Genomic DNA, 16,848 nt, shown 5'->3' on the forward strand with positions numbered 1-16,848 from the left:
TAAACTGCGCTGAGCGCGCACTTTCTCATACATCCTACAGCCCTCTAGGTTCCAGATGAAACACTTTCAACTGCGTGGCTGCTATATAGAGCTGATTTTCTTCAGAGATCACAGCATAGCGTCTGTTCGGATAGGAAGGCCCACTCGATGCTTATTTACGATGCCTCCGGCTAGCAGTGAGCAGAGGTGCCCAGCACGAAGTACAAGGCACGAGAGCTGCGAAAACACTGAGTGAATTTACTCCAGGCGTATTCTTTATACATATCCAAACGCAACAACAGTACATACAACAGGTCACGTGTCATGATATGATATCGGCGCTTTCAGCGCTATACCACGTGCAGCTGTATACGTCGCTTTCCGCAGCAGGACTGGAATCTGAAGTATCGATGCCGGGGAATTGATGGGCAAAGGTACAGCAGAAATAGAATTTAGTTTTTTACACTTTGAGAAGCTTTCCACTGTCTTGAAATAAACACTCTACAGAACTAAGCATGCAAGTTAAATGGAGCCGTTTAATAATTTTTTTTATGTTGTTCACCAAGGATGCATCTTAGTGTAGCATTAGTTAGGAATGACTAAGAGTGAATTCTGAAGCGATTGCATCGCAGGCACTCATAGATGACCAGGAGTGCGAGAGCGTTTGTTTGAGGCCCGGTAGGTGCGGGTGAATACCAACAGCTAGCTTGGTCTTCCGTGTGTTAGCTTGTCCCAACGGCTTTGGAACCTCCTCCGAACATTCTTAGCTCATTCCCGACGTGATGAAAAACGGCAGTGCGCGAAAGCCGCTTATGCGCGCACGGTATTTAACGCGTCTGAAGAGACTGTCATCTCAGGAACGAGGAGCGCTTCCTGGCTACACACGGAAGCGACTAAGTGTAGACAGCCGGGCTAGTTAATGGTTTATAAGACTATGATTCACCTTTCCAGTGCACATAAAACAGACGACCTCTCCCTCTGTCTGAGTGCTTGATGGGCGCAAGAACCATGCGTGGTAGTCTTAAAAAGCAGAAGCGACGTCGTTCAACGCTGAGCTGCCACTAGAGTACAGCTGCGCAGACCTCACTGTTCGGCCCGGGCGCCGTAGATTCCGGCAAGAAGCAAGCTGAGATCACACACCTGCAGTGACTCGATCGCACGAATTGCTAAATTCGAGGCTTGCACTCACTGGATTGCCGTCAGTAGGGCGGTCACCACCCTATCTTTCATCACTGCGTATGGGAGGGTGAGCCTAGCTAATGTGAGGCTTTTTCTAGCGGGACTTTTTTGTCGATGTTATCAAAACCGAGGCGCAAGTCCCCTGACGGCGAGGCAGGAGGGCAACCGAATGCACTCTGATTTGGCCAGCTACGGCTGGCCTTGAGTGAGTCTAAACTCTGGATGAAAGTTGAACAGCATGTAAAACCTCTGATGACGAAGGAGGAAAGCGAATGCACGTCGCAAATGTGTAATGCATTTAGGCATCATATATCTGGTTATATCTGGCTCTGTACTTAGTCCGAGGATCTCAAAAAAGATGCAAATCCATTGGACATATGTAGAGCCCGAATACGCTGGCCAGAGAACCCACACATGTATGCTTGTCGTCGTTTCCAAGGAAGAGGGCGATGACATCGCAGGTGGCCATCTTGAAGTCGAGGAGCAAACAAACTGTAGGAAAAGAATTCAGTGGCAGAGGGAGGCGAGTAGTCGCTGATGTCGATAAGGTTGACACTTGTTAACCTCAGAGTTGAATGAACGAGGAGGAAACGCAGGACAGTTTGTGAAGTTTTCAGTTTCTAAGCGCGAAATTGATGCACCAGAAGCTCAAGTGCACAGAATTAAAACGGTGGTAAATAAATACCTTAAGTGTGGGTCATCGGTAACTCCATGCTGTAAAGATAGAAAGCGTTATGGCCGTTCAGCGTTGACGGCGGACACAATTAGGGTGTCTGTGCCTGAATTCGCTACTACTTTTGTCAAGGTAGGCTGGTAAACCTGTTTTTAGTATGAAACAGTTGTAGCCCCCGTTGTTAGCAAACTCAGGCAAATGTCGTCCGGAAACTGCTGCTAACCTCAGGTCAAGAATGAGTTCTAATACAGAACTGGGCCTGACGACGAACACGAAGCCGGATTTTGCGGAAACATTCCGAAATTTTCCACCCGAATGGCAACAGCAGAATAAGAGCTTTAGGACATTAAAGCCGCAAGCTGGATTCGAACCAGTGCCGGCGGAAGAAGAGCAGTTTCGTTTCTGGATGCCTCACCCTTACAAAGTTTTTTAGTAACGTTCTTTAGAAAGACTTTAGACAAATGTTAATAGAACCTATCAAAACTGAATAGAAAGTCTTTTAAATGTCTATACTTTGTTGTAACAACCTATCAACCCTCTACCGACAATTGGCCACCGTAATCCAAAAAACTCAAGTGCGTAGAAAGTCTTTATACTTCCTATGGTCCCCTTATCGACAGTTTCTATATACTTCCTACAGACCACTTGCCAACAGTGTCCACCAACACCCTATCAACGGTCTTCTGACAATTGGCCACCGTTATTCAAAAGACTCAAGTACATAGAAAGTCTTTACACTTCATATCATCCACATACCAACAATGTCTACCAACACCCTGCCAACAGTCTTCCGACAATTGGCCACCGTTATCCAAAAGACTCAGGCTAATCAGCGTTCGCTGCAGCCTCCTCTACAACCTGCTCTGACTGGTATTGTTTCGTGATAAGTGTTCGAAAACGTCGTTTTCTTCATCCTTCATCTTTTCATTCTGCGGTCCTCGGCACCCTTTAATGCTCATGACGCCGTGGCCATGCGTGTGAGCCGGATGAGCCGAGAGGCAGAAAAACATACGTCACCAATGGCTCCTTTATTTAACCGTTCACGAAGGTGACATGGCAGTCAAAGCGGCTGAACACGCCGCTGAGGTCGCTGAAGAGCGGTTGCGCGCTTTTGGACAACAAAGAGCGAAAGGAGCCAGCCCCTGCGTGTTGCCTGGCACGAAAAACAGAAGCGAGCGAATATGTCAGCATGCCCATAAGCCAAAGTGCCCTTCAGAAACGCGGTGGTGGCCGGCTGCCACCATCTAAGCTCTCGGCAACGAGATGATAGACTACAAATGTTTTGTTCTCTATATCATGTGGCAACTAGCACATTGCAATTTATAGTCCAGTTTTGGTTATGTTTCTAAGACTTTAACTAGAGCTACCGATTACCTGGCAGCATTCGCTAACCCAGTCGTATATCTTTTGTTCTAGAAACAAGAACTTACTGGCGTTCCCTATACCAGCATGGTTCTGTTATCGCAATGGACGAGCCATACCATTAAGCGCACAGCATGCGCATAAAGAGTCGGCATCAGTTAAACCAGCATACTGAAAAGTTACACAAAGCGCATAGTAAAAGTTGTTTCTGGCTGCGCTGAATAACTGTCAAGTGCGACATAGAAGTTATGTTGTGACTTTTGCTTCTTACTGCCGCGACAATCAGGGACAATCTGGTACTGCGTCGGAATACTTTCCACTAAATGTCATTCAGTCATGAAAATAAACAAATTCAACTACAAACTCAATAAGATTGTGACTGCCCACTAAAAAGAAATAACCTCAGCAACGTTGTGCGTTAGTGTAACACTGTCAGTGTACGACTGCTATTTTGTTCTTCGGAAGTATAAGTTCTCTTGAAGATGCAAAAGCGCACTTCCTACCTATCGTAGCCGCGCTAATTAATGCTTTCTATTTATTGCAAAAATAAAAAAGTATTTTGGTGATGCAAGATAAAGCGAAGACTGCGAAGATATATTCGCACCGACAAGATGAGTCGAACATAAGGAAGTAACAGCACACGCATCTCGACTCAATGGAAGGCAGAAAAGACGAAGGGAACAACACGGATCTGAGGCCCTCAATCAGGTGACATGTATAAAGGGCCCCGTTGCGGCAGTTCTGGTGGCTCGAGGTCTACCAGGCATGCATGGTTTTTGTGGACGACTTTGTAGGACCCTGATCACTAGGCCAGTCCGACGAGATGCCACCGCTGGTCCCATCTGACGATAAGTCCAAAGGCTTTGAAGTTCCACTGGTCGGTAGCCACCGCGGGACAGCGTTCTGAGAGAGCTCCTCCGCATGGCGCAACGGACTTCCGACGCGTATTTTATCAGCAGAACTTTGAACGCGCCTTGTTCGGCCTGCTATCCCTTGCGGCTTATTCGCACTCTCGTGAGGGTCAGGAACCACTGGTCCATAAGACCGCCTGTTCATTGCATCTACATCAAGTACATTCTTTCCATCTCTCGTATCGTTTCTTGGCGACAACTCGTTCACGGGTAGCGTCAAAAACAGCTGGTTTCCCGGTTTCCTCTCCCCAGTGCCCGTCGGTCTCTCTGAGCCAGTGTATCCGTAGGGTCTTCCATTGGTGTCGAAGCTGGAAAGGCTGGCCTCCTGCGCGAAGAGGGCGACACCCGTCTCTTTGTCAGCGTCAGGGACGCCGTTCGTGTTGACGTCCGCCAGCGCGGACAGCTTGCCCACAATGAGCTTCGCGGCCAGGACGCAGCAGGCAACTGCCAGGATCGAAGTGCCGACTAGCCTGGCGACGTGTCCCGCTTTCAAGACGTCGCACGATGGCCGCGAATAGGCGCTGCCCACGCGGAAATGCCGCAGGTAGGCCTCCTCGCCCTGCACGGGGCTGCCACCGCTGCTTGCGCCGCTGCGACGCTCCAGCGAGTTTTCGGACGGGACTCGCCCAGCACTCGCCCGGAACGGAGGCGACGCGGACGTCGAGCTGTCGTCGAAGTCGCTGAGGTCAAGCGAGCCGCTCGATGACGGCGAGGACGCCAGGAACACCGTGCTCGTGGTAGCCATTCTTGTAGGGGAAGGCTGCGACGCTGAAGAACTGCGATTCATTACCGCGTTTCTTAAAGTTGTGTCCTTGATGCACACCCAACGCCCCCGACGCGCTTCTTCTTTTTCTTCTTCTTCTTCTTCTCCCCGCGCGCGTGTGTGAAAAATATTTAATGAACTGAATAAATCGAGGTTCGATGGGCGCGCGACTTCGCAGCCATCACAAGCAATTAGAAGAAATGGCGTGGTGGCAGCCTTACAATAGTTGGACGCATGGACCGCTGAGTGAAGGAATGGATTAAGGAAGGGGGAAAAGGAGCAGAGATTTAAATACTTACGGTAACGCTGGCTGTGGCTGAATATTCCCGCCGCTTTGGCTCACTGGTTAGAGCGCTCGACAGCTAAGCCTGAAGTCACGGGTTCAATCCCTGCTGAGGCAGCCTTGTTACGGTGGAGACGAGCCGCGTTTCGATGGAGGCGAAACGCAAAAGGTGCCCGTATGCTGTGCGATGTCAGTACACGTTAAATATCTCTAGGTGGTCGAAATTATCCCGGAGACCTCTACTACGGCACCCGGTGTGAACCAAGATGTGAGGCAATTAATGCACCATTTCCTTTCCTCTAAAACTAAAAAACGTAACCACTGTAAACCAGCCGCGGTGGTTAAAGCTCTGTGGCTAAGTGGTTAAAGCACTCGTCTACTGAGCAAAAGTATCCGGGTTCGAAACCGGTCGCGGCTGCAAAGTTTCCCTGCAGGTGAACCGCAAAGGCGCCTCTGTGCTATGCGTTGTCAGTGCGCGTCAAAGTTACCGAGGTCGTCGAAATTATTAATGCGAAAGCCATATACGGCTCATCAGCACGAAACCCGATGGCGTTGACCAAGCTTAGTGGTGCCAGAACCTCATGACATCACCATAACTACGTATGCCGTCAACAATACACCATAATATTGTAATTGGTGATTAAAGGCAATGAGTGAGTGAGTGAATGAAAAAACTTTATTGTCGCAAAGGGATTCTCCCGGCAAAGGTGGCCTGAGCAGATAGTAGACGAGAGAGTAGCAATTTGTTACAGGGACAGTTAGTTACAGGTAGTAACATTTATAGTGGTAGTTTTGGAATGATAAATGACGTTACTAAATTATGACGGAGGTCATTAATAACAGTGGGAACCATAAAGACCTTTATGGTAAAGGTCTTTAGGTGAAATGCGTTTAGGATAAAAGCCTTATGGCAAGGATTTATAGTAAAGGTCTTTAGGGTAAAGGACTTTAGGATGAAGACTTCAGGGTAAATAGATCAACGGCGTTTTTTGTTCAAGGCCTTTAGGTCAAAGGATGCTTTCGCATTCACAGCACGTGCGGACCTCAAGTGTCCATTGTAACTTCGGCGAAGCGTTCCACTAAGGCACCTTTCCCTTTCTTCTTTCACTCCCACCTTCCTTACCTCACGGCGTGGTTCAGGTGTCCACCGAAAAGTGAGACAGTTACTACGTCATTTCTGTTCCTCGGAAACCACTAATTTTGTCAGTCTCGTTTTCCATTCATTTTTTTTTTCATTCATTCTTTAGACTTGTTTACAACAGAGACATACCACCTGTGATGCCAGAACTGACAGCCAGCAACGATTCTCGGTCGCAGGTGTTGCTATAAAACCCAAAACTGACAATGACTAAAGAATTTATTGACAGAATAACCGTCACAGTACGAACTTGTATGTCTTTCATAAGTCACAGGTGACCAATTCGAGGAGAGAGAACACAGTCCCATTCCACTTTGGCGCATCTTTTGCTGAAGCAGCCATCGCCGTAGCTTCGGCGGACATAGTTGCTGGGACGTGCATCTTTGCTTTCGATCCTTTCACATCTTTCTTTCAACTCCCTTCTGTCTGCACCCGGCAGTGACAATACCCACAGTGTTCTTACCATCATCAGCCTGACTACGCCCACTGCAGTACAAAGAACCCTCCCATACCTCTCCAACTGACCCTGTCCTGTGCCAGCTGAGGCCAGCCTATCGCCGCTAACTTCTCAATATCATCCGCCCCTTGCTACTATTCTTTTCCCTTGGAATCCAGCGTTACCCTTAAGGACCATCGGTTACCTTGCCTTCGCACTGCGCGCCATGCCCAGGCCCATTTTTTCCTCTTGATTTCGACTAGGATCTCATTAACCCGCTTTTGATCTCTGACCCAGCGTTCCTGCCGCTTCTTCATTACTGGTACCCAAGAGCACCACAAGGATTGTGGAACATGGTGGCATGGACAACATGCTCACTTCCCTGCCGAAAACAGCGTTTCGCTGGCATGAGTCTTGTTAACCGTTAACATAGACATTCGTATTTTATTTTTAGCTCGTAAGACTCTAACGTTTTTACAAAAACACCTGAATTTTTATTCTATGCTCTTCTGAGTTCAACAGGAATATGTCGAACAAGTTCTGCTTGTGCACACGGCTCCAAACAGAAACACAGGCGCGCATTGTAAAGACGGTCGTTTTCTGTTTTACCGTCTGGTCAGAAGGGGAGGATCGGCAATGAATTCTTCAATGGTGTGAGCAATATTTTGCACGTATTTCCACGATGAAACCTCGAGCTGCTCGAGCTCCTCGACTCCGAGTGTACTCACAGACAGTCCACCAAAAAGGTTCACCACGGTGCCGACTGTGCCTAATGGCTTCGCTTTTACTGTGACCGGTGCAGTGAAGTTGAGCTTGTAGGCAACAATTTGAAGCCCGGTGCTGTTCCTGTGAAAATGGGAACAATACTTGATCAAAAAAAAAGCACTGAATAGTAATTTTCAAAGCAATATCAGGCAGTTGTTCGCTCGCGCTGTTTCGGTGTGTCAGACAGTAAGAACTTTGGCAAGCGGCCTTGCCATCATCCTGATCATAATCATCATCAGCGCAAATACGTCGACCTCTCTCATTTAGTTTGTTTTGCTTTTCATCTCTCCTCTTTGATCAATTCAATATTCTGGCCAATAAAATCCGTAGAGCGAGAGAGAGAAAGATGAACGGAAAGGTTTGGTTTAGTTTATTGGGATTTAACATCCAAAAGTAACTCAGGCTATGAGGGACGCCGTAATAAAGGGCCGCGGAAATTTCGACCGCCTGGAGTTCTTTAACGTGCACTGACATCGCACTGTACACGGGCCTCTAGAATTTCGCCGCGTCTTTCGGGTCAGCAGCCGATCGCAGTAACCACTGAGCCACCGCGGCGTGGCGTGGACGGAAAGGTATCCGTAGAAAATGCGCGGGCCACATTGGGCTTTTTTGTACCGAAAAGCTTCACTACGCGGGTCAGAGCCGAGCTTCGCGTGAGCTGAACTGGTGAGTTATGCGCATGCGCGAAACCGAGTGACGTCACGCGCCGCGCAGGTGGTCGCTCCTCGCCGCTGCCGCAGCCGTCGCCGACTCCGTCGCCTAACCTTTCGGCGCAGCCGCGCGCTACTGCGCATATGCATCGCCTCCTCGCTGTCGCTACAACTGCGCGCTTCGCCTCCTCGCCCACTGTTTGACATTTCGTTGCAGCCGGCAACCCTCCTCTCCTCATTCCTGCGGGCAGTTTTAACCATGCCGATTTCCGTCTCCTCCTCCGCCTCCGTACAGGCAGTGTGTGGACGGCCGAACGCCTCCACCGTTATCGTGGTGCTCCCAGTGCATTGAGCACGAACTGTGGCAGAGTGCAAGGGCGGCTGCAAATTACGTGTTCTGTGTATTACCAGGTTCACTTACTCTTTAATTTCCAGAACCGCCTCCACTTCAGGGATCTGCATGTCGATGGTTACGTCAGTCGTTACATAGAAACGAGTGAAAGAGGCTTTTGCCTTGACCATCAATTCCTTGAATCCCAGAGTGAACCGAGCTCGGAGACCGCAGTCGTCGAGCGTCACCCAGCTGTCGCCGTTCCTTCGAACGCTAGAGAGGCCAGTCACGTTGCCCTCAACCACGGTCACGCTTCCTGAGGAGGCACTAAATTCTTCAAGGTCGTTGGGAAGCGGCGTTGGCTCGAAGCCCGTGGACACGACCAGTGTTCTGAGGCAGCCGTCGAAAATGTCTCCCTGGCGCTCCAGCCCAGCTCCGAGAGGTTCCAGTCTCGTCCTCGCTGGCCTGTGGTGAGCTCTACCTCCTCGGTGCCCACCTTCGCTGGAAATGTCAGCTGGATTCCTGCCACCTATCAGTGCCAGGTAGCTCCGAGCACTGCCGATCGCCTTTCTCCACGCGGGAGTAGCCGCCGATTCTGAAAAGAAACAGGGTGGACTACGCTCATTATAGGTCTAGCAGTAATGCTTACTAATGCTAACGATGACTGTGATGGTGGTAGTGGAGGTCAGAAGTACAAACGCTTCCGTTAACAAATTTGGGCTTTTAAGTCTAAGCACTATTTTCTTCGCTTTTGCATGTTTCTCCACGGAAACCAAGAGTGAAGAAAAGACAAGAATTGCACCACAGAAATATTGCAGACATACAAGGACCATAGTGGACCACTAGGATCCAATAAAAAAATAGCATGGGTTGGCAGCTTTACGCGAGCTTTAGCGAACATCCTATTGAACGAAGAACTAGTGTGTGCAAATAAAAGTATGCGGAACTTATGGACGCAAGTAATCGCACACATCTTGTAAAAACTTTGTTGAAACAAGGAGAAACAAGAACAAAATATTTTGAATCTGAGCATGCATGGAGCTACCGACAGGCGCTACAGTTATGAGTATTGCCTCTTTTCCCGCAGCTCAAAATGAGATAGCGCCTCTTCCTACGCGCCGCTCTGCACTACCACATAGTGTCAGGGCTGAAAATGAATGCTCCTTCCTTCCCTCCCCCTTCGACTGTTGTTCCTGAGACATCTATTCTTCATCAAGCACAGCACAACGCAGCATTAACTAGAGTGCATTTAGTTTCTCGGGCAAAAAAGCTTCTTTCACAGAGCCAACCTACTTCTCAAAAGCTGTGTGCTTGTATGATCGTGTGCTGTATGATCGTTGTATGAGCAGCAATTTTCTCGGAAATCGAAAGCAATGTCGCCGTCTCTGCTGCATACTGTACCTTGTTCCCGCGTGGCCTGCAGAGTACTGGTTGCGGCGTAAACCTTTACTGCCCCAATGGTCTCCTGGGCCAACTTTCGTAGCTCTTGAGCCAGCAGTTGGCCAATCTTCCGTTGAATTAAAGGTCTCAGCTGATCGAACACAACATCGTAGATAGCGCCACCTAAGTTGAGCTCGTCGCTGCCATCAAGCAATAAGCGAATCCTGGACATCCGCACTCCATGTACTTCAAGCTGAAGTTCGTTCGGCGAAGACCTGGAAGTGGCGCAAGCATCGGCACTGCAGCGGTGGCATTCGCCTGTTTTAACAAATGCCTCCGTCAGAAGGCGAAGTAAAGCACCTCTCTGGCTGATCGATGACATCACAGCTGCCAACACACGCGCAAGCTGCTTGCATGAAACGTATACTCTACCATATAAGAACAAAAAGATATGGCGTAAATGTTGCAATTCCTGACAATTTCACGAATCACCTCCAATTCCCACAAAATTTCTCCTACCAACATTTCGAGTGGTCATAAGCAGAAAATTCGGATATCCGAGCGCTTTCGGATCTTTGGTGGGTTTTGATTGCACGTCGTACAGCGCCAGCGAAAGCATACAGCAGGCACAAATACGTTTTATAGTGACCAGATTAGTGTGAATTTTGAATCACCACATTGGCACGTGTTTGCTTCGTAGCTTTGGATTAGAACAACTGAAAGCTGGACGAATTGGTTACACTTGTTAAAAATTAACGTAGCAGTTCGAGCATGTTGGTATTGCTCGACAGGATTGAACAGCGCCCAATGGACGAGGACATACGGAAGAATCCTCGTCCTTGTGTCCTCGTCCATTGTCCGCTGTTCAGTCCTGTCTTGTAAAACATAGCGAATTAAAACGAGAATGATACAAGTGCCTGTTCTTTCTTTCTTTCTGTCGTTCTTGTTTTCTTGCACTTTGTTTTACACGTTTCGGATCTTGAGTGTGCTTTAGCAACGATCGCATTGTGTCCCACCATGCCCACTAGCACTTATAGAGAATACCAGTGAACAAGAGAGTTCGTCATGCTTGTCTTGAGGAACTGTTAATGTTGAAATCGTCTAAACGTAAGAGGCCAATGTATCTGCCTGGAATAAAAATGTAATTTTTGTTTCTGCTGGCCAGCTTTCACCGAACTTTCGACAATCTCGCTAACATAATGAAATGTATTGTTCGAGAATTATTCTGAAGTTACAGCACAGAACTAAGCCGCCAGAAATCTATCTCGTTGAGAATTAATTATTTTACAGGTTTTTGCGCAGCTCGACAACCAGCTCCCAGTCATTATTTTGGCGATAACAAATTCTGGGTATGCATTGCAACTAGACTACAATAGAAGGCCCAGAACTCCTAATGTGATTATTAGCAAGGAATGATTCATGACCAAATTGAAGCATGTCCTGCAGCGTAACTTACTCTTGGACGGTGAATGAGCCGTGTAAACGACGCACTTGGACCCCAAGGTCGAAAGTGTTCCTCAAAAATCCTGTTCGTAGCCCAACGGAGTAACGAGCCACGATGGGTCCTCCTATTATGTGGAAGGTCAGCCGACTGCCGGAATCATCCACGTTCAGCACGCTTTGACCCGTTTTTCGAATGGTGCGAAGGCCGTGCAGCTTCCCATCAAAGAAGCCTACCCTTAGGCCTAACAATTCGTCCATGTTGTGCCAGAAGTTCGGCAAAGTTATTTCCGAGAATCGGTCTGACCGGAGCACCTTTGCAAGTCCTCTATCGAAGAGAGAATTCTGTTCACTGCAGTTTTCTGCAATGAAACAAAAAAAAAACTGTACATGTAATCGTATCCACAAGCTTTCCATCACTGTGAATTGATCAGCTGTGACGTGTTGCTTAGTCGGCAGTCCACAGCCTTTAAAGCATCATATTAGGTCGACGTAGCTGCTTTGAACTTCATAAATATTCATGATTGCCTTTTCGGTATAAAAATTTTAAAGAATTTTAAGGGACGATCAGTTTACTTCATGTGACAGAATGCATCAATTATAATGCATCAACGGCTTGACGCAATCAAATCGCGACACAGTCAAGTCAATCAAATAGGGTCACTCCATGAACGCGACAATCTCTGCCCCTCCGCGCTGAAGCAGCCAAATGGCGACGCAGCATGGGTGGGGCAGAAATTGTCACGTGGTACGTGCGTCACGGAGTGACGCTATTTGATTGACGTCGCTTTGCGCTTGCCGCAGGCACGCGGTTTTCGAATGGCGCGAGAAACGTCCCAATTAGTTAAGCCACAGCGGCGAGGGTAATCGCGCTTTCGAAATTCTGATAACTGATATGGATGCTACTAAGGGCCGGCTATAGAGTTATAATACCAGTCGGGTGCCTTTTGGTAATAGTTAGAAGGCTAACTATTCGAATTAGGTTAATCACTTTACTACTGAATACAATTCACCTAATTTTCGACGTCCACCAGCACTGATATTATAGTTCCCCAAAACGCTTCTTTCTTCCTAAAAAACACTATTTTTAAATGTTAGTGGCAGCCTTCCCTGAAACATTAGCTGCTATTCTAAAAGCACATCATCACCCCTATCCTCGTCTGCTTTACGCACTAAGAATGTCTAACGATTTTAGCTTCTTGGCAGAAGGAATGGAACTAAGAAATGTTAATTAAAGCAAAAGTCGCACTGTCCTCTTTCTCAGGTTCACATTGCTTCTTGATATAGTTTCCGCCACCAGTTCACAAGTCACTGCCATACAGTTTCTCAACATTACCTGAAGGGAAAAGAACCGCTGCAATAGTTCAGCTACCATGGAGAGGCGCTGGAATGCCGGGAATACCTGGTCTCATGCTTGACTTGGCTATTGTTGGGAAGAAATGTGGATTCAGTCGTAACATAATTTAACTCTGCTCGAGGCGAACCTCCACGAAACGATGTGAATGTTTCTATGACAGCCTAATACCGAAGATGAAACTATTAAAAATAATTTTTCCCGCGCACAGAGAAAATATGTCACCGATAGACGGTTGAAGCACACTGACCATGTTTAATTGGACGTGCTGGGCGTGCAAGACAGCAGGGAGCTCGAGCGAACAAGAAAACAATGTTGTAGCTCCTCGAATGCTCAAGGCATAGCAAGTCCCAGCTAAAACAGTTCGGCCGCAATACGGCGCCACTGGATGGATTCGTACTGTAGCATTTTATACCAGAGCAGTGTTGGCGAAAAAAGTCAGAGTGATTGAAAGCGAAACCTTTATGGGAGCCTAATTTATGATCTCTTGAATTCACTTATCAGGCGGGGCAGCGGAAGACGGAAGGGGACGTGCTTAGGATGTAAGAGGGAAATAGTGCATAGCCGCTGGTGAGGACTGTATCAAAAAGGAAGGTGCTTCTGCAAAAGAGGGCGTCTCATACTTTGGTTTATGTGCAACATCTTTAAGTTCTCTGACTTAACCAACAAGTTTCAGCTCAAGATGCTGAACTATCTGAACACGCTTCGTGGATGTAAGAGAACCGCAAAACCATTCTCTAATTTACCTTCCGCTTTACTCAAGTCTCTTCTTAATGCGCTAAGCTTTATGGAAATTATAAAAGCTTTATACATTTGGTGGTCTTCAGACCACCGAATCTACGACTTTGTAAATATTCTTGAGATAGAACACTCGCTGCTGGGTTCCTACATCAGTTCTCTTTCCTGCCTCGTAAAGAGAATGAGATATTTACCTGCTGGGTCAGTGCACTGTCAATGAGTTTTGCAGATCAAAAAGAGCTTAGTTCACGTACCCTCATCATGTGTGCAGGGTCCTTGTGGCATTGTAAGTTTACGCTCCTGCGCAGCTTTTTTCAGTCGTTGTTTTATACGTACCTACTTCGTAATGAACATAAATTACATAATTTATACAATGATCTGTCATAGATTGCTTCCTTTAGCTCTCAGCAGCTACTGTTCCCCTCCCATCTCGCGCTTCGTGGGAAAAACGTATTTAGTGAGCTGACGCAAAATGTATCAGCTGAATTCTTGTCTCAGGCTAGCAAAGCTGTCTAACTGCAAAGTGTGGACGGCAAAAAATTCATATTTTACGCTTATGTCAGATGCAAACTTTTTAGGCTGTCAAGTTTTTATCACATTTTTTTTTCTTCTTCATGCCACATGACGGTACACGTGGGCTGGAAAGCAATCGATTCATACTTCAAAGTGTCTACATCCGTAATATTACGCACGCGCTTGAAAAGATTGATGTACATGTTGAATTATGCGCATATTGCAGATGATGTGAGTGTTTGCCATTGCGAATTCGCGAATTCTGCACATTGTCGTCACCTACCCTTGGCCAAAACTGTAGTGATGTCTTAGTTGCTTTAGGTATAACTTCAAAGGGTTTCTTCGGAAACTTGCTCGGTACACAGAAAAATTGGCACGTTTAAAAAAGAATAAATACATCGTAAAACTATACTCACGGCTGATCGAGGCAGGCAGGAAAACAATCAAAAGAAAGCATTTTCCTAAATGCATATTGTACCAGCAGTTTGAATTCTGTAGTGAAAACTCTTCAAGAAAGCTAGTAAGTAAATAAAATAGAAACCCTAGTCTGAAGTGACCGTCGTATGATGCACTCGAAGAAACGTCGTGTCAAGGGAGCTCTGCTATGCCAGCAAGTTTTATGCCATCGGACCCTCTTCCTTGATAGCATATCTTGCCCCCCTCCCTTCCGTTTCTCGGTTTCAACAAGAGTGAGTCCCCAGGCCGTGTTAAATGACATGATAGAACCTCTGTGCAGATAGCATCGTTGGTTTCGGAATTTCGTCCTATGAGAGGGGAGGAAGGAGAGTGCTCTCAGAAAGTTACGCTGCCGGGGACATTAAAGGAAGTTGCCATTTTTCCATCCTTTGAGTGAGCCAATTGTATGGAATTCAGAGCGCCCCTTATGTGCGCTTTAAGACTGAGCTAAATCCTCATTCTAAATCATTTATCCCTTTGATCTTTCATGAACTCCACAAGGAAGAACTAAGGGTTGTTACGACACCAGAAGTAGCACTAAGGATTGAGTCGTGAGTGATTGCGAGAATACGGTCATCATGGTTAAACTGATATTTGCCAGCAGTTCCCGACCAGTTCAGGCTCATAACAATCATTGTATTTCTTCGCACCGAGACGTGCGAGCTTATTCTTTGCTCTTAAGTGCGCATCGCCCGCTCCACCTGCTGATAAGCTCGTACCCGCGCATGTTGCTAGCGTTGAGATCGTGGTCGAAACAGTCCTTCCCACTTTGGACTCAACCCTCAAGGGTATGCAGTTGAACTAAAGCATTTGACTGGAAATGGCAATCGGTTGCTGTGCCCTTAACGATACGGAATTGTGGAATAGACCTTGACAATACCAGCTAAAACAGCTGTTTAATGATCGAAAATTAGTGCTGCGATACTAGGGTACAGTCGGGCACAAATGTTTCTGGGCCACGTGTTCCACTAACGAAGCGAACAGTTCTGCAATTAGACGGCGGCTGGAGACTACACTTGTGGAGATGAAGCAACACAATTTTGACTTTCTCCTCCACACGTGTGGCCTCCAGTCGTCGGCTTAATGCGCAGCTATCGGCTTCATTTGAGGAACACGTGGTCCGGAGACTTCTGTCCCTGACTGTGCGTTCTAAAGAGGGCAGTGAACGTGCGCCAGATCCATTTCTAGTGTTTTAGCACTAGATGGGTCGCTAGAGAAAAAGCTGTTATGTCCTGATCTAACCTCCACCTGCAAACAGCCGAAGATGGCAGGTGGTGTTTAGGGGAATTCCCTCTGTTCCCCTGCCACCTGCCAAGGAAGAGAGAGGGAACTCCCCTTCTTCACATGTAGGGGAAAGGGCGGAGAGGCCGGAGTAGCAATAGCTCACCAAAAATAAAAATGACTCAGAAAGCCTCAGCAAAATTGAATGCTGCTAAGAATGCGTCAACAAAAGATGAAGTCGCCGAAGCTGAGCTTGTACGTGCACGAAATGTAATTGATTATTTAACCGCAGTGCAACTTTAACCGTTAGGACCACGACGATAGACGCTGGACCGTCTATCAGAGACCCAGACGCAGCGCGTCTGTCTCGAAGACCGGAACAACCGCTCAGGTGAGAGAGACAATGAATGTCCGATGATCCTACCATTCAACGGATTTGGGAATGTAATGCGGAGGCGATGCGTCTGAAACAGGCGGCCGAATTTACTGAAAAGAAGCAGAGACGTGCAGCAGTTGACGCTGAAGCGCTATCGCATTTCCTCTGCATAAACCAAGCTCATCATCGCCCCACCGCGGTAGCTCAGTGGTTACAGCGCTCGGCTGCTGACCCGAAAGACGAGGGTTCGATCCCGGCCGCGGCGGTTGAATTTCGATGAAGGCGAAACTCTAGAGGCCCGTGTGCTCTGCGATGTCAGTGCACGTTATAGAAGCCCACGTGGTCGAAATTTCCGGAGCCCTTCACTACGGCATCCCTCATAGCCTGAGTCGCTTTGGGACGTTGAACCCCAATAAACCAAACTCATCACCTCTAATGAAGTGCAGACGTCCTAGCGCACCTAAGTCCCATTTATCTTAACCATGTCAATCAGGGGTGAATATTTTGCCTGAATTTATTGTTATTTACATCCGCTGGAGGATTTTTAGCACATAATTTCAAAGAAGGGAGGGGCTGGAGATTCGTTCTAATTGTGCGTAACATTTTTTTCCCTCAGATCGGCAGAAGGTATCGGGCAAGCACCCACACCTTTTTCTATAAAAAGACAATCTGTGTAAGAAGACTTCAGATGACTAAAGCAACAGCTGCTCCGTATATAGTTGAGAAAGGCACCTGCTATACGGGAATAAAATACATTACCAGCTCAGCTGCAACGTGACCGAGTTGCCTGCCGAAATTCGTCTGAAGCTGAAGCTAGTGTTCTACGTGAGAGTGAATAGCACTGTAACGCTGAGTGGGTGACAGCGGCGATGAACGAGAACGCTCGAGTGAGAAAAGGGG

General features: G+C 47.4%; 1 protein-coding gene across 2 annotated transcripts; it reads right to left on the reverse strand.

The window, feature by feature from the left end:
• Nucleotides 1-6,489: 6,489 nt before the first annotated feature.
• LOC149341446 (uncharacterized) lies at nt 6,490-14,471 on the reverse strand. 2 transcript variants are annotated; one of them, XM_089541975.1, is made up of 5 exons: nt 14,312-14,471; nt 11,307-11,652; nt 9,872-10,125; nt 8,561-9,065; nt 6,490-7,570 (listed from the first exon to the last, which is right to left on the reverse strand). In XM_089541975.1, exons 1-5 carry the CDS (start codon nt 14,364-14,366, stop codon nt 7,330-7,332), a joined length of 1,401 nt encoding a protein of 466 aa, XP_089398101.1. In that variant the 5' UTR covers nt 14,367-14,471; the 3' UTR covers nt 6,490-7,329. The 2 variants fall into 2 exon arrangements, with proteins under 2 accessions (XP_089398101.1, XP_089398102.1); XM_089541976.1 differs by lacking the exon at nt 11,307-11,652.
• Between the last annotated feature and the right edge of the window lie 2,377 nt (nt 14,472-16,848).

Source organism: Amblyomma mixtum, chromosome 5 (assembly GCF_055824585.1).
Source record: "Amblyomma mixtum isolate Tamu chromosome 5, ASM5582458v1, whole genome shotgun sequence".
NCBI lineage: Eukaryota > Metazoa > Arthropoda > Arachnida > Ixodida > Ixodidae > Amblyomma > Amblyomma mixtum.